The sequence below is a fragment of the Molothrus aeneus genome, chromosome 2 (genome assembly GCF_037042795.1).
Source record: "Molothrus aeneus isolate 106 chromosome 2, BPBGC_Maene_1.0, whole genome shotgun sequence".
NCBI lineage: Eukaryota > Metazoa > Chordata > Aves > Passeriformes > Icteridae > Molothrus > Molothrus aeneus.
In genome coordinates, this window is record NC_089647.1 from 59,837,388 (window position 1) to 59,862,188 (window position 24,801).

The window sequence follows — 24,801 nt, forward strand, 5'->3', positions numbered from 1 at the left end:
CCAATATGACAGAGTTGTTTACTTTGCAAAAAATAAAAATAACAAGGATCCTGAGGGAAGAATGAAGGAGATAACTCAGGAACTGAAATGGAGGGAGTCAAAATTAAAAAAAAACAAAGTCAAACAAAACCAATAAAAACATTAAACAAGCAATATGAAATACTAGAAAAACAATACTCTAACAGAGAATTACCTTCCCCAAATAAGAACTTGTTCATTGATTTAACACAAAAAATCGCAACAAAATTAAGTTTGTCAAATTGCTAAATTTTTAAAAAGCTAAAATCTGCAAAAAAAATGACCTTAGAAAAGAAAAAATTTAACTCCAGAGCAGCTCTTGAAATGAGACAATCCGAGAGTCTCAAATCAGCGCAGAGACCCAAGGGATAGATTTTAGATCAAAAAATAATCAGCACAATCTGTATCAGTTCGAAAAAAAAAAAAAGTACACCGAGATGGTAGGGTACACTCCGTGTGCATCTACCCTGATGGCGAACTCAGACATGAAAAGCAGGGTCTAACACCTAGCCCCTCCCTTGGGGTACTGAAGCCAGAAGAAAGAAACAAATTTTGAATAAGACAAAAAAATAAAATTGTGCTAAGTCAAGAGTCCAACAGCCAACCCTTTCCAATCCTTGGAAAGTATAAAAGAATACTAAAAAACCCAAAGAAAATAAATTTCAAAGAAAAAGCCCCTAATAAAATTTACTAAATATGTAAAAAAACCCCATACAGTAAATTACCCTCCAAATAAAAGAAATCATGCACTTTAAGTATGATCCGACCAGTTTTCTTGAGTCTCCCAAAACCAAAAAGTAATCTGTTAAAAACTCCATTATACGAGACCCTAAAAAAAAAAGTCTAAAAAAGTAATACCAATAATAAACAGTAAACAAACCTGAAAAGAAAAAAAATAGCCAGCAGCACAAATAATAATTATTATAAACAAGCCACGTAAGTTCAAAATAAAAACTACAAGTATAAAACTCCGATTTATCTACTGAACAGATTGATTAAGCTGCAAGCAGTTATAAAAATTATTTTAAATCACACCTCTTAAGCCCTAGATTTACTGAGCCAGCAGCACACCCAGGTACGGGCCTTTGCGTACCAGAATCAAATAGCTCTAGACTATTTGCTAGCCAAAAAAAAGAAAGTGTGTAAAAAATTCAATAAGTCAAAATGTTATATCAAAATCAATAATTATAAAAAAACCATAAAAAATTTAACAGCCAAAATCAAAAAAATAACCCATATCCCTATCCAAAAATAAAATTCAATTCCACAATCTTCATGGTGGGACAAATTATTTAATAAAACATAGTAAAACAAAGTAATGTTTCTTGTAATCCTATTCCTCCCTTGTCTGATCCCACGTTTTATCAGACTAATCCATTCCGTAGTCCAAGAAATACAAATTGCTATAGTTCCTGTAAATTCAGAAAGAGCTTCCAAAAACAACACATCTAAGATCATATAGTTAAAAAAAATATATACCAGCAAATGCTACAAAAGCATTAACAAAATTCAAAAATCAAATAACTGTAAAAATAAATAATATATCAAAACATCCCACCAAGAAAATACCAAATAGTGTAAAAGAGTACTCTATTTGTAAAAAATCCTTATCAGTAATAAATAAATATAAATAATTAAAAACTTAACAATTATAAACATAAATTAAATTAATAAAATAAATTTTAATAAAGTTATAATATCTAATAAAAATATAAAATATATCTGTAATCACCCTAACTAAGACCAGAATCTCATTTTTATTCAATTAGTTCCCAGAGAATGTTAAGATAATATCAAGTCTGTTAACATATAAAAGATGGCCCTTCCTGGGCCATGATTGATCGTTTCTGTGGAATGTCTGTATCACTCACAGGACCTGCACCTGGGAAGATTACATCTACCATACTCAAGAACCAGGCTGTCACTCTGCTACATACAGACTCTGCCAAGGTGCTCAGACATCCATCTGGACCCCTGGACCTACCTTTGTCTATTCCTGCACATGTATGGATCCAGTTCTACATGTGAAGAGACACAAAGAAATGTTCGGTCATCCCTGCCTCAGGCAGAATAAACTGTATATAAGCTGGCTGCTTGAAGCAGTCGGGGTGAACCACTGGGGAAACGCTGGCACTTTGTCAGTCAGATCTCGGTTCACCCAGCGTCTGCACCCAGGGCTGACGCTGTCTTAGCTGTAGTGGTCTTTTGAAATTCTATTTTTTTTGTTATCGATCTAATAAATCTTTGTTAAATTTTTTTATAAATTTAGCTACCAATTTGATCATTTATAACACAATTAAGAAACCATGAAGTAGCACATAGTAAAGGGATTCACAGCCATTCCTAATCTTCAAATCATTTTCAGTTAAAATGTCATGTTACTCAAAAAAAAAAGAGTTGAGGTGTAGAATACACTATGATCTATCCACTGAGAAAAAAAAATTGAAGAACTATTTAGTATATATACTCCCATCTTTTCTACCAAATAAGCACCTCTTTGAAACCCCAAAAATAACTTCTGGGTTGGTTACATCAATGAGTTTTACTCGAGCAATATTTGAAATAATGTTCCCACAAATCTAACATGTGATCTAGTCATCATATAAAGAAATAACAGGCAGCAAAAATCAGTTACTCCCAAGTCACATTTCAGGCAAGAGTGTTTTGATATTTTAACAGACAGAGGACCTGGTTACGACTTTTTTAGCAGATCAGACATGACTGATTTACAGATTCTTAATGAGAAGACAGCCTTTAAATGAACAAATCATAGCTAGGAAAAAAAAAGGGAAAAAGGGAAAAAGAAAAAAATGTGGGGTTTTTTTCATTAGCTAGGTAACTCCAAAAAATCAGAGCTACATTATGTCTCCAATTAAATACTCTAAGTATAATTTCAGTAAGACTGCTAAAATAATAATAATTATCATCATTAAAAACCAAAACAAACAACCCCATTTTTCACACATTTGTTGTTGTCCTCCCTGACAAACAAATCTACCACACGTCCTTTCCTTCCCACTCCCAAAATTCAAGTTTTCTAGTCGACTTGAAAATCTGTTGCAAAAAGGCACAAGAAACCTTATAACTCATCAGTGGCCAATTTATTCAATATCAGGCTCAAGATATTTATATCTTGAAGTGACCTTAACACCATCTTCTACTATCTGCTGTTTAGATCAGTCATTTCAAACTGAACCTTCCATGACTCACAGGAGAAGAAACATCTTTCTATACACTTGCATGATATCAAAACCCCAAGCAACTTAAAGCCAAGTAGAGGACAAGTACTTAGTTCCCTGTCACATCAGCTGAAGTGGAAAGGTTCACTATCAGAGGCCTACATACATAGGAGACTTATGTATATCACATAAGTCTCCAATGTTGGCACCTGTATTCTGGGAAGACTGAACATGTGAAGAACATTGTGAAGAACAGGACTTGAGAGCAGCTTTAACTTGGACTAAAAGACTATCAATTTTCCATCCAAAATGCTATCAGTCATACATACTGAGAGAAATCTGAGAGAAATGTCTACGAGAAATCTTGTTTGAAACATTTCCAACCACGCATAAATACAGACACCACTTTTACCCCTTCCTAGTCTTTGGCAGCCTCCTCTATCTTCTGTGAGCATTGAAAAGATTGTCACTGGTTGTTTTCTGATTGGGTCTTGAATTGTACTTAGAATTTCTGTGTCCGGAGAGCAGCTGCCTGATTTCCCACAAGAACTCACACCTCAAAACATGGACAGGCTTATAAAAATGAATCAAAGACTTTTGGTCTGAAACATCTCTGAAACTAAGCACACCTACTCTAGCTATTAGTGAAAACTGGAAGAGACAGATAATCATTTATGCCAAGGGTGCCAACCAGGCTTTAGGTAGGGAACTGTTTAACAAGATCTGCTCAGGAAAAGAAAAAGAGAAGCTCATGGCAATTACACAGTAAGTCATGTATCATTCTGAAGGACTACAGAAGCTCAGTCTAGGATAAAATACAGGCATAGAGAGGATCATCAGACACCTCTTTTAGTAACAGAAAACTCACAGCATCTGCCATCTCTTTTGGTACAAAAGACAATATAGTACCAGTAACTTTTCAAATGCATGGCTGAAGGGGTTTTTGAGGTGTTTCAGTAGGGACCTGTTAAAATAACAATTGACATACTCAAAGAAAAATACCAAGTAATTCAGGAAGAGCTTAGTCTTATAAAAGAACAAAAATGAGTATGTAAGATTAGTTAAAGAAAATGGCTTTTTGATTTGGAAAATGTCTTTTCTCAAGTAACATAAAGGGGTTTGAGCATAACTGAACTTACACGTGGTCACACAAGGTTCAATATATTCCAAGGGAAAAACAAAAGCAGCAATTTGATTTATTTTATAACTCAAAACCCCAGGCAATAAGGAAAGCTCATTAAAAAAACCCAAAATTTAAACACCTCTTTGCTGAAAACTTTGACCAATGAAAAAGCATTCATCTCTTTTGTTTTGTTTTTTTTTTTTCTCATAGCACATTCAGATAATGAAAAAATAGAAGATTTATTTCCAGTAAAATGCTGGGTCAAATGTGTTTTCTACATCACTTACCTGTTTTCATTTCTAACAAGCGTTTTTTCTTTTGTTGTCTCTCTAGTTTTTCTTTTTCTGCCTTCTCCTTAGCTATTTTAGCACGTCTCTGTTTTTCTTCTGCTTCCCTTCTCCTCATATTTTCTTTTACTGCTTGCTATAAAAAAAGGTAATAGAGTTCCATTAAAATGGAAGTCTTAGCAAAAACAAAGCTGAACCTTAAAAACAAAGAAAAAAGCTCTCAAACTGTAACCCCTAACTAACATTAATTTATCAAATCAAGTAAGCATTTCACATTCCATATTTAGAACATTTTATTCAGAAGAGTAAGCAAATTCAGAATAAATACATTAAAAGCATACTAATTGCTCCCAAATGAGGATTATAAATTCAGCAAGAAATGCATCTTAAGAATACACATGTAGGAAGAATTCAAAATGTCTAAACCACCTTGTTCTACAAAAATGTATGTTACGATTTGTAGTTCTAAAACAATTTCAACACTTTCTTCTTTCTCATGCTGCCACTACACCAAGCAAAACAAGGCTGCCTGTGTAATAGGTTGCATTTTTCTTATTCTTATAAACATTTGCATTAATTCAGTAGGTTTAAAAATTCTGGTTAATATCTGCACAATACTGTTTATTTAGAATTATAAATATGTACTCTAAAACTTCCAGTGAAGCTAAAACAGAACCATGAGTTTCAGAGTTTTGAAATAAAAATATTTTGCATATTCAGACACTAAGCAAAAGAACTCTGTTACATTCAATACATTTTTAACAAAAGTATTTTGGGATTACCTTTTCATTATTTTAATGTCAGCTATGTAGACTGGTAAACTCTCAGTGCTCTAAGAATCTACATTTGCATAAGTGCACCTATTCTTCATTGTAGACAGTTGTTTTATTCAGAACAGCTACATAGAACCCTGAATCTGATAATATATTAAAGTGTCTCCTCTTACAAAATGGCTAACATCTTTACAAGGTCTGAGGCAAAAGCTGCAATTTTGCAGCTCATTTGTTTTTATCGGGAAAACATCCAGACTGCACTCAGGAAAGAAAAAAAAACGGGCTGCCAAGTATTACATAGTACAGACAAATGTGGATTACAGCAATACTTGCACAGGCACACAGGCACTGTTTGCAGCATCACTGTCATAGAGAGTGACCAAAAGAAGGGGGGGAAAAAACTATCACATAAAGCTTGTGAAGAAATATTATGTTGGATAACTAAAGAAGAATAAGCTTTCCATCATGAAAAACGAAAATAGAATGGATTTTTTATACAAAGCAAAACTGTACTTTCACAGTGACTTCTCCAAAGTCATCTCAGTCAAATTTCTTGATTCAGGGAGAAGAGGGTAGATGCTTCCTAAAAAATACTACAATTTTTGATTAAAATAATTTTGACAAATTATTTGCTGATTTTCAGACTGGGCATTCTGTAGAATAAACTACTGGATAAATTACTGGATAAAATCCAAATGGGACCTGGTACTTGACAATACTGGCAGAAATTACACACTTTCCTTATAGAGAGACGAAGAAAATTTCTACTTTGCACCTACTTTTTCCCCAAAAATAATATCAGTAGGACTCAGCCTCAGACTGCAGTCATTCAAATGCAGATGTCTATTCTTCTTAACCACACTGAACAAGTGGGCCTGACTTAACAGTTTATACCTTCATATGCAGTGCAAATTGGATGCTTTGGAGTATCACACCTTGCCCTCAGCCTTTCTCTAACAGGAAACCAATTTTCCACAAATTCTATGTCAAAGCTTGAAATTTCAGGCTGATGATATCTTGAGTACTATTTAAGTTGCTTCTCCAGGATACCAGGTACTTCTGTTGTTACATCTCCTTTGAGACATCAGGTAGACAGCTTTCCAAATTCCACTAAATTAATTAAGTATGCATCTCCTTTGACTAAAACACAAGATTAGACACTCAAACTCTCCTACAAATATGCCCTAAGGCCAAATTCTATCCGACATGTGTTTTCAACACGAAATGTAAGTGGAATGCCAAGACCTTGATTTTCCAAACTAGAGGCATTCTTGGGTTCTCTCTTGCAACTTCCAGGGTAATTTATAATTTTTATTTAAGTATTTGCTTCATATAAAGGAAAAACAGAGTCTAGGGTACACTTTTACTGTGCCCTATACTTTGTTGCTCTTCTTCTGATTCTTGAAGTTATGTCTCTGCTGAAGAGTAACCTAGTTCCAATAGGAGCAAGGGGTTTCTGTACCCTATGATTAGCCTGATTAGCTTAGTCTTGGACAGAAGAGCTGTTACCTCAAGGTGTGTTTGCTCCCTCTCCTACAACTGGAGGAAAATTCTAACCATTAGACAATATCTTCATCATGAAAGCTATCCTTCCCAGGAAAGGAATGAGCTTGTTAGCAGCATCCATGATGCTGTGAAAGTACACAGGGAGGTTAACAGGGATACCTGATACCTAAGATGTTCCACTGAGTGTACCAGTAATTTAGCTGTGAAAGCTAAAGCTCTGAAGGCAAGATGCTTCACACCTTTTTTTTGGATCTGGCCAAGTGACTGTACTCTAGATTTGGTGCTCACAGAGTGCAAATAATAGTTGTCACAGCTACCAAATAACATTGAAATACAAAGTGCAAATCAAAGTTAGCTATGAAACACAAGTCTAGGGCTCCAGATTTAAACACAGAGATTTTAAAATCTTTTAAATAAATTTTCATTAATTAAGAATTAAAAAAAAATCGTAAGTAGGAAAATACTTCATGTAAATCATCAACTTTGCATGACAACAAGTTGACTGAACTGCACTCTCCCATAACTACTGGTGACAAGTCATCTTTTAGTCTGGGCTTCAAAATCACGCAATAATTTTTTAGCACCAAATTTACAAGTCTTCTGAACTAAATTTTCTAAGATAACCATCACCTTCAGTTTCTGTCAGTAATAAACCCCAATACTAAACAATCGTGAAAATCAGCTCATTTGTCTCATGCTAGGCATCTCAAAAATCTTTTCTGAAAAGTCTCAAAACTGAGCAGCTACTCAAGATTTTGATTAGTGTCATTGAATGATAGGAGGTTTCATGCCTTATCTACACATCTTTTTCATATAGCCTTCAAACTACTCTGCAAGACAGAATTATTAATTTTCCTCAAGGTTTCTTCTATCACGCTCATCAATAATACCTAACTGTTTTGAAGCGTTAATTAATCTATCTTCATGAAACTGCTGTGAAGTAGAGGCTAGCATCAGTGCTAATTTTAAAGACACAAAGAAGAAATATGAGAAAATTAATACAAAGCACAACCACTTTCTTAGAGCCTCCAACTCAACATGAACCTAACCTTTTAAAATTCTACAACATTTGCATCGGAGGTATGGTTTAAACATCAGAAATTAAAATAATATTTTGTAATATTTATTAATTCTGAAATCAGACTACTGAGCTTTGTATTAGGCACTGATCAAGTTAGGAAAACACAATCAATGCCCCTGTTCCCAAAAATCTGGCATATGTAACTTGTCAAGCACAATTATTGCAATTGAATAGTATCTTGGTTTTTAGTTGTGAGTCTCTGAAGCAGCAGAGGCTTAGTAATCATTACATGTTCCAAATGGTTGCTAAATATTGGTTCCAGTTTAAGCGCTTTCCTCAAAACTGATGGATATGAATTATATGAATTTCAAACTGTTTCTCAATACCTGTGAAAGAAGTAATTTTTTCCACCTATATCTTCAGACTGTGTGAAATCATTAAAAAACCACACCCACCAAGTAAAACCAAACAAGACTGGGAAACATGCAAGCAACCTAAATACATGTGTTGTAATGATAAGTTGTAATGACTAGGCTGCAATGAGGAGTAGGTGGCAGAATGACTAAGTGAATCTTTCAATCTTTCTTTTGATCTATAGGCATTAGCTGGATCATTCCTCCAGATTTTGTCACGAAATTCATGCACATACAATATTCCTGCAGGAGCGTAGTCAGTAAATTAAGCCATGTAATAAGAAGCCAGATGTGACACAAATCAGCTTATTATCCAAATTCATACATATAGACAAGGCTACACAATATAACTTCTAAGAAACATTAGATATAAAATAAATATATTGTACCATGAACATCATCCTGAAGTTGTTTAAGTCCGTTAAAAACTCCTCCACTGAAACTTTCTTCAGGTCAATGGCAAAATACCCCATCACATTCTGATAGAGTTTTTCCATATTCTCGTGCATCCGTGAAAGTTTCTGAAAATCTTCTTTGGCATGAACTAGGAAGCTGTACATTGCTGTTAAGGCTTCAAGAATACTCAGTGAATCCAATCAAAAACACTGCTTTCATTTAACATTGACTTGTATGTCATACCAATTTCTTATTTCCTCAAATAAGGACCAAAAGAATTCCTTTCATGTTGTACATGCTTCCTGGTATTTACTGTGTATACTAAGCCTATGAATAAATTCAGGGACTTTCATCAAAATACCTCAACCACTTTAAATTTAAAGATCATTCAATTACTACATAATTTCTTATTAAATGAAATGAAAGGTATGTAACTAATCTAACTTCAAGCACCCATGTAGTTTATTTAGTATCATTGTCTTCTTATTGAAACTAAATGCTTAGGTATATAAATTACAATATCCTAGGAATTTAGGTACAGATACCAATAATTAACCTGAATACTTTATCAATAAATACGACAGTCCCTAATAAAATTAGAGTAAAAACAGAAATATTGATAAACAGTATCAAAAGTAAAACTCATGAAAGATAAAAAACTTCATTGTAACAGCAATGCATTTATTTCTGTTCCTGAAAGCCGTATTAGGTATTTATGATTTTTCTAAGGCTATTCACAATGTCAACACAACTTAATTAAATTAGAGGTGAAAACAATAAAACTACTTCTATAAAAGATAAGCAATTTATAAACAGCATCAAAATATTGCATATAAAATAAAAACCTCTATGTTTATTCAGAACTTCCAATAACGTAGTTTGCCAAAGAAGCTCAAAGACAAAATATTCTACATGGCCATTTCTCTATGTTGGGCAACTTCAGGAAGTGTGTACTTTAATGGAAGGGTAGATAAACAAATATTTATGTTCCCTTATTTTTCTGCTGCAGTGAATACTACAAAAGACAAGAAATAGCCATTTTATTTTTACTCTAAATTGCCCACCTCTACTGCAAAAGAGAATTCACTGTGTTTGCACACTTTCTATTACAGAATAAATACACTATGGTCACTTTATAAAGCGCAGAATTTTTATTCAAGTGCATGAAAATCTAGACCAACAGAATAGCACAGAACCTGGCATTTTTTCTTAATGAATCTCGTACCACTGGCCTCAGTCCATCATCCCAGGCTGCACAGATGCCTCTGCAGAGCCTTTCTACGTCCAGCAGATCAACAGTCCCACCCAATTTGGTGTTGTTAGCAAACTTGCTTGAGGGTGAAATCAATCCTGTAGTGCAGATCATCAATAAAGATGTTGAACAGGACTGGCCCCAATACCAAGCCCTGGGGAACTCCACTAGTGACCAGTACATATTAATGTTTTACAGCTGGATGACTGTTTTCATTCTTCAGGTTTTTTGCAATGCACTCCTTTTTTAGCTTAGTTTTGTTTAGAAGCTGAATTCCATTTCAGCTGCACTGTTAAGTGTCCTTCTGGTTGATTAAGGTTGCTTTAAAAATAACAAGTAAGAAGTTCCTGGGGTTTTTTTTGTGATTTAGAATCCAGGCCAGAAATTCACACAATAGTGATCTCAGATATGTGCAGGAAGGGAGAGATAATGCACTTTCACAATATTCTAATTAGTCACTAATGGCTACTAGCTGATTATATAAGTGCAGAACAACCTCCCCTACGACAGTCTTGTGAAAAAGGACTACCTAAAGTCAAGATTCAACAATTTTAAAAGATACATCTTCCATCACCCATCAACCACCTAATTTCAGACTTTCTCAATGTGGCTCTTTTGCCAGTACAAACTTCTTTTCATGCTTTTAGTAACTTCACAAGATGCAGCTCATAAGCAGCTCCAGACTGCCTGTGCTGAGTGGCTGGCAACAGATCAAAGAGAACTGATGCTGCCAACCCTCTTTTCTTCTACACCAATTTGAATCTCCTTTACTCAGCTCCCAAGATGAGCACAGCGCACAGGAAACTGATCTTTACACTTGAGATTCTTAAAAAATTATTCAGACTCTTAAAAAGCTATTGGTAGGAAAGCAGAGAAAGTTGATGAGAGGTTTGTCTATAAATGCTGCCCAAGGACTATATAGAAAAGGATCATGTGAAACAAGACATGACAAAACAAGCTAAGACCGTCAAAAGAAATGTCACCAGTTCACAAAAACACAAACAACCAAAACAACAAAGAAGAGTGAAACTAGAAAAAATAATTCCTACATCTGGTTAAATTTTGATCCTAAAATTTAGGATAATTATTATTTGTGATTCTTTGACTATTAGCAGATCTTATGAAAAATTATAGTTTTTTGCAATTGTGAGGCTGTTTATTTTCATAGAGTGAAGGGTAAAGGAAAAATAGATAAATTAGTTTTGCTGTCCTCTACATAAATGCCAGATATTAAACACTCCAGTATTTTTCATTTTCTAGGAAGCAAAACAAAAAAAGGGTTGAAATTATCAGTCAAATGTAGACTTCATCTTGTAAATTCCAAAAAATATCCTGAAAAGAAAACCTGGGGAGTGGAGGAAGTGAGAGAAAATTTCTGTGATATTCTTCAAGACACCGCTAAAATTACAGCTAGGTTAATAGAGTCCATACAAGATGGTTCATTTTATACTGTTGTAAACTGACTCCCCTTGAATATCTGATGCATAATTTTAAAGACAAAATAACAGTATTCTGGCAGGATGTTTTGCTATCTAATATTTCAATGCCAGACATGACGAATACTGAGATTTTTATTTTCCATCTGGTGCATTATGGGATACCTCTAAGCTCTTGGCATTCTACTGAGACTGTGCTTCAATTTAGGTACTTTTAATAACTCCTCTTCCTTTTCTCCTTAAATATGGCTTTTGTTAGCCAGCTCTAGCTAAAATGGAAACAACAGGGAATACTACTGAGTACAGCAATCCCAACTGTAATTATTATGAATAGGTTGATACATACACATTATCAACTACACAATTCATTGGTTTTGGATGAATGAAGACAGAAGTACAGCTGAGCTGCAACACAGGTGGGAAGAAAACAATATCAAGTAGTTTGGTATTTGTTAACTTTTTCTGAAATGGCTTTACTTCATGGACTGCCTTTTTGGAATCACTGGACTACAGATCGTTCTGCTAATTAATGTAACAGGACAGCATTGCACAGCTGAGACAAGATCTGTGGCAAAATTTCTAACTGCTCTATGTTTGGTCTTGCATATTATGGCAGCTCTTTTCACATTGAATTGCTTGTCTGAAGTTTATATGGATTTTAATACATTGTGTATATAAGATACTAACATAGTGTAGCATATCAAGCTAAGTAAAAACAGCTGTTACCCTAGAAAAGATGATGAATAACTTTAATCTCTACCAAACACTTTCATAAAAGATGCCAGTATTCACTACTTGTATTTTAGAAGAATCTTCAAAAGGGAACTGAGACTGCCACTATACTGGATGACAACAGCCTCCACAAAACATGGCAAACCTTTTGAACACTGGTGCAAAATGCTTTGTGGTCACTTCAAACCATTTCAACAAATGATTTTCTACTAAGAGCAAGCAGTGTGAATGCTGTAGGACTGTTAAGGATTTCTCACATTTTGGGAAAATAATTGCAATTGTCTGAAAAATACATGTCAGAGAGAATTCTTTTTATATGCATATACCAAGGTTCAACAGAAAATCTCTGCATCTGAAAATAATAGTTCAAGAAACATAGAAATGTCTAAATTTTTAAATCAGTACCTTCTGAAGAGTACTTGTCAAATAATACCTTCTCTTTGACTCACTCCTACTTATCTCTAGGTTATAATACTAAAACAAATTGGCAGGTATTTGTATCACACAAAGTTGCTGCATCCATTGTGTATGTATCATATATTACAAGTAAAACCAGTGCTAGCTATAATATATGCCTCAAGTCCAGACCAGATATTAAAAGAAGTATAGACCTAAATTAAATTTACACTGGTTGCCAATGCCCTATCTCATTACCTGTCCACACAGTTAACATTTTGACCTTCTACCAAAGAGCAACACACAACCCTTTTTTACCTGAAGAGTTTAGGTTCTGTAATACACAAAATCCTTAGGATGCAAGGACATCTTACAGATTCATTTATGTTGCACAGGGGGACCTTCAAACTATGAGGTCAATTAAATAACCAACAGTTTGGAGGCAGCAAGTCCCTTCCCTGCAGCTGAAATGGGTTTCTTTTACCTCATTTGGTAGTGAAGGCTCTGACTCATTTAAGTACTGTTTCTTCCTCCCCTTTCTGCAATGTCAACAAATCAAATTAAATGGCAAAGGAACAGCTAATTGATCAAAATAAAGGATTTTTTTCCTAGCTGAAAAGCAGCAATCAGCTGATTGTCTCTCAAGTATTAGTTCCATAAGTTTCTGTAAAAGAACACCATCAACACCACTTTTATCAGCAAGCTCAAACTTTCTCAGCTGCTGCTTGGAAAATCAGAAGATGGAAGCTCTACTGATAAACAGCATGTTGACTAAATCACTTAATTAAACTTTTAATATGCAATTTAAATACTCTTCCTAAACCCACTAAATTTTTATTTTGAATGTACAAATGTATTTTGTTCACTGTGCTTTTTATGGAACATTTCACTCAATGGATTTAATACGTTAGATCGATATCAATTCAATATTCTTTGACTTTCCTAATTAAAGGAAACAGAAGAATTGAGATAATAACTATTTCTTTTCAGCTAGCATACACACGATGGCTCACAAATTAACGCAATCTAATATATAGGAGAAATATTCATAATTACAGACTTTGTCAATAAAAGAGTGAACCAACTGTGCATGTCTCTGACTTCCTAAAGAAACAAGAATGCTAATCAGTTCATTAGGGGGCTTTGGGTTGTGATATTTAGCGACAGGATGTAATGGCCTGCTTGTCCACGAAGCTTAATTGTACTCAGGATGAAAAATTATTTTCTACAAAGCACTATCCTTCTTTTTTAAGACTTCCTGCTGGTTTCTTTTTATGAGCTGCATGCTTTTCAAGACATCATCACCATTCAGATTTCCTTGTCATAGGAATAAAAGTAAAAACAGGTCCAGGTTTCATCATGCTGTGCAGGATTATCTAACCTTTACATCAAACCTTTTCTGCTTTGTAATTTATTGAAGTTCCTGTTTTGCTAAAAGTGAGCTGCTTTAATTAGTGTGTTCACAGACATGACTAGTGACCGTAGGCAACTATGCTGTTTAGAAATTGCTGTCTGTCTGCTGGGTCAGGTAGTAGGTGAGGGTAAACTGCTTCTGTTTATAATATTTACTAATCAACATATTGTATTTGAATAGTCTAATACAATGAAATATGTAGTACGGCTGGTGTAAGGACTTAAAGAACACAGCTGCCTGTCTCAAGCACTCTTCAGGCCATAGAACATCACCATGAGATAAGCATAGAAGGGAGCGACAGGCTGTTTCTATCCTGGCAGAGGTGAGATCAGGGTAGCAAATCCTGGTTAATGCATCCAGACAACAATTCCCTCTGTGGAAATCTGTGTAAAGAAGCAACTGAAAATACAAATATCACTGGTCAAACAAAGATCACCCCGAGTTATGGGATAGACGGGCAACAGTGACTACTGAAGAATATGCCTCCAAATATAAGGGACTATAAATTAAGCCACTGTGACAGGAACTCAAGATAAGATAAAGATGGTACTATTGTTGGGTGTTATCTCAGACCTAGGGGAAGGCAACAAAGCTGGAGGCGAAGAATAGATCACCTATAATGGACACAAAGAACATAGAATTTCTAGTCCACAAGGAAAGCCAATTCAGCAACTGTGCTGAAATCAGCTCCAGTTGGGTGAAGGTAATTCTGGCGGGGAAGATCACAACCCACTGAAACAAGAAATGCACTGACTCAAATGAAGAGAAAGACTGAGCACAGGACTAACAGTAAGAGAACTGTGTAGCCAGTGAGCATTAATTTATTTGTTTGCTAAACTATATAAATAGTGAAAAGCTTTGAACCACCTCAGGACATACCATCACCAAGAAGCCTAAAGTGAAGAAAGACTAACACCATACCATTGGATCCACAAGTGGAGACTATCTCCCACTTTACATCTCCCTTCCTTTCCCCCTACCCACCCCCATTTACTGTTAAATAAAATGTGTATTATTGACTTCAGCATATGGTCTCAGGTCACTAATCGGATCTTAAGAGTTGGTTTTACCTGTACTGAGTTATTCTAAGACCAAATATTTATTTTGCCAGTTTCTGACAGCAGTCAATACCCAACAATTAGGGAAAACAAGGAGGAAACAAAACTTGGCAAATGTAGCATGATAATTCAAGTGATGTAGCATTCAGTTTCTAGCAATCTGTATGTTAGTCATTCTTCTGAGCTAAAGCTGCCTCTAGGCTACTGTTGAGCTACTTATCTAGGCCTTATATGAAATGCATTCACATTTTCAGTTTAATTGTCTATTGTCCATGAAAACATTTATGTCAGTGTGTTTTAGCCTGCTGGACAGTATTTCACATGAGATGAACCCATGGTTATTTAAAGACACAAAGAATATATTCCTCTCTTTCCTTCTGCATGGGACACAAAATTACTAGTATTTTTACTGTATTTTCTTATCTTTTTTGATTTTCTATCATCAGAGTATTACTTTATCAAAACATTCCTTCTTTATAACCTATTGCTAGCTGCTGCTCATTGCCACCATTCTCTGCTACATCAGTAGATACATATTACACTTTTTGAGATGGAGTAATGGAAGAACTGATGATGTAAGAGTATTGCTGGTTTTTACAGTACCTTGTTGTTTATGTTTTCTCCTTGTTCTCAACTGGATTTGTTCCCAATTGTTCTAATAGTGTTTCTCCTTCAGATCTATCAGTCTATAATCAATGAAGTTCACTTGTTGCTTTGTCAGCATTTATCAGTATCTCCCTTTGATGTAAGGATTTTTTTTCAAACATATTAATTTAAAAAAAAAGTAATTAAACCACTTTTTAACCTAAGAAAATTCTTTCCTTATAAGTCTTTGTGAAAACACCTTGTTGAAATGTGAATGGAAATTCACTTATGTTCTATTGGCTTCTTACCTTTACCTGCATGCTGCAACAGACCTGCAAAGGATGGTTTCTCCTTACAAAATACACAATGACTCTCTTCCATCACATTTTACTTCCAGTTAATACATGTTCATTTCATATTTAGTCTTCATCAGTTTTCTTGGTGAAAGCCTGACTTGAAGATCCTCCTTGTAGCCCTTCTAAAAAACTTGTGGGCTTCTTTTCAGCTTTGACCTGACCTAGTGAAAGGTGTTCCTGCCCATAGCAGAGAGGTTGAAACCAGATGATCCTTAAGATTCCTTCCAACGCAAATTATTCTACGAATCTTCAGGTGCAAGAGGAAGTTTGTGCCTCCAGCTAGCTTAGTTCATGTAAGAGTCTGTAGTCCATTAAGTTTATATTTGAGTTAATTCTGAAATTTGTTCAAGTGTTTTGTGACCACTTTGTTTACTCCTGGGGATTTATTGCTACTTATTTTATATTAAGAAAAAGAATTCTACTGATTCCTTCATTTAACATCATCCTTCCATTTAAAATATTACACAGTAGGGTCAACTGAAATTCTCCCTAGAGAAAACTGATGCAAAGAACGAATTTAACTTCATGGCTATGACTTATCTTCTTGACAGACATTGATAATCCATGTCTTCTCTAGCAGGATTAGAGCTTTTGAGATGCCTGAAAAAGATGAATTGTAGATCCTCCTTTGGATTTCCTAAGATGATCACTATCCTTTTTAAGCAATCAGTAAACTACTCTAATGGTCTTCATATACGGGGAGGGAATTTCAATCCTGGAAAAAGTTTATGCTTCTTATCAACAAGGTCTGCCTGCTTACTCTGTCTTAAATACAACTGATAACTTTTTATCACAGTATTCCACTCACTTCTGCCAGGAAGTTTCATATATGCCCAAAACGTTAGTAACACAAAGGGAAATGAGGCATTCTACATAATTATTTTTGGATATTAGATGTTTGGTATTAGCATACAGTGTATATAAACTACATCTTTATTTATCCACTTTTCTCTTGCTCTCCTTAGATTTTTGGGAGGATTCACTCATTCTCAAATGAATTTTGCTAATTTAATTCTTATCTTTTTTTACAACTACATATCCAAGAAGAGCTGTATACTAACTGTTCCTTCAAAATTTAGTCATTAGAAAAAAATACAAAAAGTTAGAAGGTATTTGAAGAGCCTGCATCATGACTATTTCAGATTAGATGATTGTTGCAAGTCCTTTCCAACTGAAATAGTCTATTATATTTTAACAGATGAAGAAGGGCCTGTCCTTTTCCATAGTTTAGATTTTTTAACAAGTGCTTTCCATTCCTAACTTGCTAGACTACATATAATTTTCCAAACCAAGCACAGACTTTTTAAGTCCTAGCAATATTCTCCAAAAGCTCTCATAGATATATTTTCCTCTAACTTCCTAGCAATATTTTATCTCTTGCCTTCAGGAACCATCTCCTAGTTCTCCTATTATGCTGTCAGTTTCTTCAGGATCAAACTTATGTTTCATACTGTAGAGACACCATGCTGGTGGGCTGCAACGTAACTCCCAAAAGCACATTGAGCTGGGAAAAAAAGGCATCACCACCAACATTAAACAGAACAAACTCAACAACGAAATATCCAAACTTACAAAATATTAGTAACGACACTGGAAGGTTAAGATAACCCACAGCAGCCACAGAAGGCCTGAAGCTAAGTTGCAAACACTTGGGTTGCAGTGCATCTAACAAAGACAGAACTGGCCCTCATACAGGAAGAGCCAGTGCATCCACCTAGCCTCGGGGTCATTTGCCAAGGCTTGTGTAATAGGATGAGATGAATCAAGAGGACTGTGTCCTGAGTCCTCCAGCCTTTGTAGATAACAAAGCAGTCTTCCAGCTAGGTAACAACCTAACCATGCCTGCAGAGCAAATTTCAACCTGTCTGCTCATATTTCTGCTTCCAGATTAGTCTTGGTGCCAAGCATACATGGCCAACATTTGCTACAGAGGTTTAAGCAAAAGAATTATTTTTTTTCCCAGTTTAATTAATTATCTTCATGTCACAAGGTGTTCTTATGAAAGACAGGCAGTGAAGTTGGCTGTATGATTTGGATCAAATAGTGAGAAAAAGAATTTTGGCAAAAATAACACCAGAAAACAGTTTTCATGAGCTATGAATCTCATTTCTGGAATAACAGAAATTTTCTGTTTCTGCGGTTGCATGTACAAAAACATTCACAATGGTAATGCATACACTAGAAAACAAAGAGGCACAGGGTGACAGACATATTTTTCCAAGAGACTCTGACATAAAAATACCATGTAACACTAGAGTGCTTAACATTCCTATTATAACTTCTCTTTACTAAGTTAAGAAACTCATATACCGCCAGTGAGCATTTTTCCCTCATTCATTCCAATTCAGGGGAATCCTTTAATTGGACTATTCATGTATGTAGTTTTCGAGAGGAAAAATAAGTCATATTTTTCAAAAATAGATAGTACAAACTAGACAGAAGTTATGCAAATAAATTTAAAATTTAAAGCAATGCAGTAAAATTACTTAGGGATTTTTGATTTGCAGAGTGCCTCAAAGGATATTGACATTTTTGCTACAAACTTATCGTGCTTATCTTCAGGAACTGGAAAAGTCTGCAAATCCTTCTCAAGCTGTTGAAGCTGCCTCTCCATATGCTTGAGGCTCTTCTCCAGGTTTTCTGCTGAGACTAAAATACAGAACACACATTCTGTTAACACACTAAATAAAAACCATTGTTTCCAAAATGCAAGAGTTAAAACCTTACCCAAGTCAGCATGCTACATTGTTAATTCTGAAATAAAAGCATACTGAACAAATTACAATGCAAGATGAGGAGGTTGCTCTACAATGTTCAGCTCTCCCCTCTTACACAGATTCTTTATTCTCACTAGATGTATGCTGTTTGAATGTTGTATTTTCATCTGATTTTATGCCCAAGGTTTTGCATTCCAATTAACACTCTGTTTTAGGGAACCTGAGATATATATATGCCAGTCTGTCTCCTCTGATTAACCAAAGGACAAGTTTTCAAGATATTCTAAGAAACCACAAAGCTTGTCTCCATCTCATTCTGTTAAAACAGAAAATACAATCATTTTTATGAACGACCATAAAGAAAATAAGATTCTCAAACACAGAAAATTGGGCTATTAAACACCTATGCATAAAATCTAAACCTCAGTTCTCTAGTTTAAAAGCACTATGTATGGTAAAAAGCACAACAGAATTTTTTGGAGCAAAAGCGCTGGCCAAGCATTTGAGAGGGTACAACAGAGCAACACAGGGACTTAGGAAAAAGAAAGGAGTGGAGCTGAAACATCAGGGATTTATAGAAGGATGAAGAAAAAGCATAAATTTTCTTTGCCAGGAAAAGAGAGATACAACTTTCATTTATTTGAAGCAATGCATGTAAAGTTGAACGCTTTATCTGTAAATAGTTGATTGAAATATCAAGGTGACCAGAGTAATCTTAGGATAATTAGCATGTGTTCTTTCTTAGATCTATATTATTGCCATCGGTTAAAACTTGTTTTCAATTATTTATGAAGGCAACTTAGCATTTATTCAAGTTTCATAGGAGCAATATATAAAGATGTAAGAACACACGGTGAATTCTAGTCCAAAGACTTTTTTCTTTTTAATGATTTATTTCATTCATAATATAGTGTAAATATCTGTAAAGGTATAGTTATCTTCATCTTCATCTTAAAAAAAACTCTTTGGAGAAAGCCTGTATCCCTATGATGTTACTACACTTTGTAGTGGATACCTAGTTTCATCCACCAAATAGTTATGTGAGAGAAAATATAAAATACATAGAATAAACACATCCTTCTCTGATAAAAGCCTGACAGAGTTCCCAAATTACCACAGTAAAATGCTGCATAGCAACTACAATCCCATTCATAGCAGAAAGGTTAAGACAACTATAAAATGATCCATGGCAATGTGATAAATTGCTTTATAATCACCATTTTTAAAAGCCTCTGGTTACTTAAAAAATAGTTTTTCAATTGTATGTTAGACTTGCACATTTTGACTCAGCAAATCATCACCAGTTAGGTCAGTTGGCTTCAGTAGTTCAAAAATTCTTTTGTTTGGGGAGCATAGCTGAAATTAGAAGCTGACAATATTGACTAAGACATGTTTCCATCTTCACCAGCCTCAGAAACAAATCTGATTTTAATAGAAAGTCATACTTCTGCTGTCATGAGAAGCATCTGAGGGTTAGGCACACACCATGCTAAGAAACACAGAATATAACAACTTGTGCCTAATCTAAGTATTGCTTGGACTCTTCACAAGACCGTTTATCTTGCATAAAGAGTTCATAGTATAAATTAATGTGACATACACACATAGTACATATAGTATATAATGTTAATATTTTGAGTGCTGGCAAGGAACACCAACTTAAAACATGACAAAAGCCCAACACACCAAAAAGTCCTCTACACCAGTTGCAGGCAGCAGCTGAGTAACAGCTACACTCTTTTACCCAGATGAAAAATTCAGCAAAATAACTCAGTGCCTAGAGCTGATTAACACATTCTATACAAGAGATTTGCAAGCTCTTGCTTCCAGCAAGCCAGAGTTTTTCACACTAGTTCTTCAGGTTTTTTGACATTGAACATTTACATGTTTGATCAAGAATCTTTATAACTCTATTTTGTCCTGAAGAGGTTCTTTTCCTCTGTCATGATCTTAGGTTTTTCTTGAACTTAAGATTTCAGCATGCCTTTGATTTCAGCAGTGTATAACTATTAGATATATTTTCCTTTAAGCCTATATTTCTGATGATACCCTCAAATAAAGGCTAGTTCACAATATGCTGCTATTAAGTTTGGTACCATTGTCTGTGCAGCTTTCAATTTAGTGAAAACATTAAAAAAAAAAAAAATCAAACCCGTAAATATAACCAGCTCTTCCAACAAAAGATCATATAAAATAATTGCCAATCTTTTCTTGTGTGACTCTGAAAGCCATGGTATAAAATCTGAAGGGACATAGAAGAATGGCAGAAAATGAAAAAAAAACCTCTTTAACTTTAACCCCTAATCCTGGAAGGATTCAGAAATAAACCCAAGCCAAACTGAAGTATACAACTCAAATGCCAGTTAAAAAACGAAGTCAAACCCTGGGGTTCTGAATGTCAGTGAGCCTACAAAGCCAAGTTGTTTGCTGAATACAATGCATGTGTGCCTAAACAATCTCCTACTTACACCTGCTCATACCCCCTAAGCTCTCACAGTCCTCTTCCAGAATGGCTCCTGCTATTTTTGTAAGCAATAATTAGATTTCCCACCATCTGTTTTTAATGGTTAAAACAACTTCATTCTTAGGGCTTCTGAATCTGGTTTTCTAATATTACAATTATACCAGAAGCCTCTTCACCTGCTTCTGTTTTCAAATATTTCTGCAGTGTCTCAGGTGATGACCCACCAGCCCTTTAATTCTTGCATTACAATTTCTCCAGTTATTCTGGGAATACCTTATCTGATTAACTTACAAAATATCCTCTTTTTTTTTTTTTGACCAAGGCTCTTATTACAGTATCAAGATGCATGATCTTCGTGCTATTGATTTTCTTTTCTTTTATTCTGCTTCCTCAGGATCACTCAGTGATGACAACCCAATACCCCTCTCATATGGCAAACTATCTAACCCTGTGTCAGACATGCTCATTGGTGCAATATCACAATTTATTTTTTTTAACCATGTTCCTTTTAAGACAGTATTTTGTTTCTTCTACTTTTTATTCTAATTAATATTCTCCCATTGTACATAATATCAAGTGCTTTACTAAAGTCAACATAGATTTTATGGGATTGAAAAAAATAAATTAATAACCAAAGCTACCAATAAATTCATTTTTATTTTATGCTACTCTCATTAACCTCTGTCTGTGTTGGATTATTCTTTCCTTTATAAATCTTCATATCGATAAAGTCAGATATAAAGACATGAAATTGCTCAAATCATTATTTTTTCAGTTTCTTAAATATTCTGTAGTAGCACAACATTACAAAAGCCACAGCAAAACTTGATAAAAAATGTACTTACTAAACTTCTAGTTTCATCTCAATTATCTCAGGATGCAGAATATGAAACTGGTATTTACAGTATGAGAATACTGTACTCTGAATTTTTTTCTTTCAAGAAATTTCTATGAAGAATTTTCACTCCCATCTCTCCCATCCCATCATTATTCTTGCTTAAAAATAAAACAATATTTAATCTAGCTTTGAAACCGTATCTGTTTAATCTTAAATAGTAGAAATAATTCTCCAAAGTGAAGCAATACTTGCATGTTCTCTCATGTTTATTGCTGCAAACCTTTTGCTACTTTTTGCATCAGTCAGTATTTCAGACATCATGCCCACACTCTATGACAATTTGCTTGGATGTTGCCATCTCCTAATCACGATTTTCATCCTCTTGTCTACCAGTATTTTGCTTCCCTTGTGCTATTATGGCCCCTTTATTCTAAGAGAGTGACAGTGACATACTGACTTCTAGCCTGATACAAAAAATTATACCATATTATTAAAAATATTCTGGAAATGTAGTATTAGTTTTGCCATGTAAAAATCACACTGAACTGACTGAGTTTACTGAATAATTCTCTAAAATTGTCATCATATTATAAATGCAGCATTTAAAAGAAAACTTAAATGACAAAACATAGCCAGAAAAAGCCCAATAACCAAGAAGAAAAAACTCACCCATATTTTCAGGTGGATTTAGAGCACTAACAAAGAAATACTGCAGAGGAAAAGTATTGAGTGTTTCTGTAAACACCAGCAAAGATCTGAAATATCATTAAAAGTAGCAAAATATCTACTTGGATATACTCAGTGTCACACAGCACTGAAAATACAAAATTCATATTTTTTTTCTTCAAAAATAATGATTTCCCTTGTCTCTACAGCCACTTTCTGGCTTTCTTACCTTTTCTCTCCCCTTTCTTCTTTGTGTGTGTGTGCCTAAGGTGCATACAACACTCTTTTTGAGATCTTTTTTTTTTCCCAAAGCTCTGACAATGCCACTGGCTCTTTAGCACTCAGACTTTCCCTTCTGTAGCCAGAGTAGATGTTAGTTTCACACATGAAAAAAACACCTAAGTAGGATTTTAGTCTCTTTTTTTTAATTCAAATACGAGCACACCAATGTAGTGTAACTGGTAAACAATGTGGAAACATTTTTGTACCCATTTCACCAGTACTATCACCAGTAGTAGTAGGCCTCAGTTCTTACAGCAACTATGCCCTATACTACCTCCACAAGAATCCTGGCCTGCTGGACTTGTTATAAACTTCAAAAGCCTCCTGGGAGAAATGCAGTCTGACACCACATCTCTTTTTTTAATGGTCAGTTTAAGCTCAGAAATTCTTAATATGGGAAACAGCTGAAAACAGAAACACCTGAATGACAACTCACTGATTGTCAGTTATTCATCCCTGAGCTGCTACTGAAAGAAAGAAGCAGCTGCTAAGGCAAGCAGGAAAAAATGGCCAAGCAACAGGATGTGGCACTAGCCCTGAGCACAGGGACCAAGGTCCCCCAGTGTTACACAGCACACAGTGATATGGTACAGTGGTGGATCACGATCTGTCAAGAGACAAAACCATCTTATAAAAGAAGAAATTAAATTCAGAGGAGGGAGAACAAAGAAGATCCTTGCATCAGTGGCAGCTTCCCTTGCTGAAGAATTCTTGAGCCTCACCACCTGCTTCCTTGGGGACCACAAAGTGCTGAGCTGACTGCAGTGTGTTGTATACTTGCAGATAATTTAGGGTAAGATTGTTAATAACTAACTGTTTTAAATATGCAGTAAGAGTGGTTAATAATGATTCCAAATGAACTATTAGCATGGAATAGCAATGAATATCAGTCTAGTAGAGTTAAAAGTAAAAGTTTAAAAGTGGCCACATTTATCAATCTTCTATCCAATACTGTCACTCTAAAATCAAACTCCCTGAGGTATATAGGTAGCAAGATACACAAGTCTACATGTACATCTAAATGCAACTTCAGCACCTTCCTACTCATTAAAATTAAGCTTTCTCACCTTTAAGGGTCCATACATCTGCACAATGCATTCAGCTTTTTTAATTGCCTTTTCCACCATTTTAAGGTACCTCTTGCAATCGATTTCTGCATAACCCATTCAATATTTTTTGTATTTCAGCAGATATCCACATTTTTTCCCTACAGAGTATATAACCTTGATGGCCTGAAAACAAGAGCCTGTGAATTTGTGACCCAAATCAAAACCCAAGAAATGCATAGAATAAATATATTATTAAATAGTACTGAGAAACTTGTCATTACCTTAGAAATTCTCTAATAAGAAAAACACCCTTTCCTTATGACGTATAGAATTCTTATGACATATATGTAACTATTTTTCTCTCATGCTGCCCTAATGTCTTTAAGTTTTATAGGTGGAGGTGCCCTATTTTTCATTGATACAGTTTAAACTTCACATTTTCAATTTGGTTTCTAGCTTTTTTAATTTTGAAGTGAAATCAATTGTCTATTAAAAAAAATGAAGTTTCAAAAGAGAGAAAATGGATAGGTTACTTGTAAAGCTGTAATGAGTTAATGTCTTTTGGAGAAAGGAAAATCCGCAGCTTTACAGTGTTAGTACAATATGAAAGATTCAATACACAGTTACCTGTGAGGTCTGTGTAAATTAGAGTCAATCAAGTAAAACAGCAGCCTGCATAAATGCAATATAAAACTTTATAATACCATAAAATAAGAAATTAGTAAATTGTACTGAATTACCAAAATATTTCTTGTCTGGAATACTAACAGAAAAGCAGGGAAGTCATTATGTTTAAAAGAAAGGACAGCTTTAATTATAGAAATCTTCAGGAACTGTCAT

The 24,801-nt window shown here is 34.8% G+C and overlaps 1 protein-coding gene across 1 annotated transcript in view; it reads right to left on the reverse strand.

Moving 5' to 3' along the window:
* Window positions 1–24,801, reverse strand: part of DIAPH3 (diaphanous related formin 3) — a 213,752-nt gene that overhangs the window by 77,386 nt on the left and 111,565 nt on the right. Inside the window, exons 23-25 of the mRNA XM_066571453.1 lie at window positions 18,470–18,594; window positions 8,710–8,874; window positions 4,608–4,743 (exon numbers count right to left, since the gene is read on the reverse strand). Of these exons, the coding sequence (XP_066427550.1) occupies window positions 4,608–4,743; window positions 8,710–8,874; window positions 18,470–18,594 (426 nt within the window). The remainder of the gene's footprint in view (window positions 1–4,607; window positions 4,744–8,709; window positions 8,875–18,469; window positions 18,595–24,801) is intronic.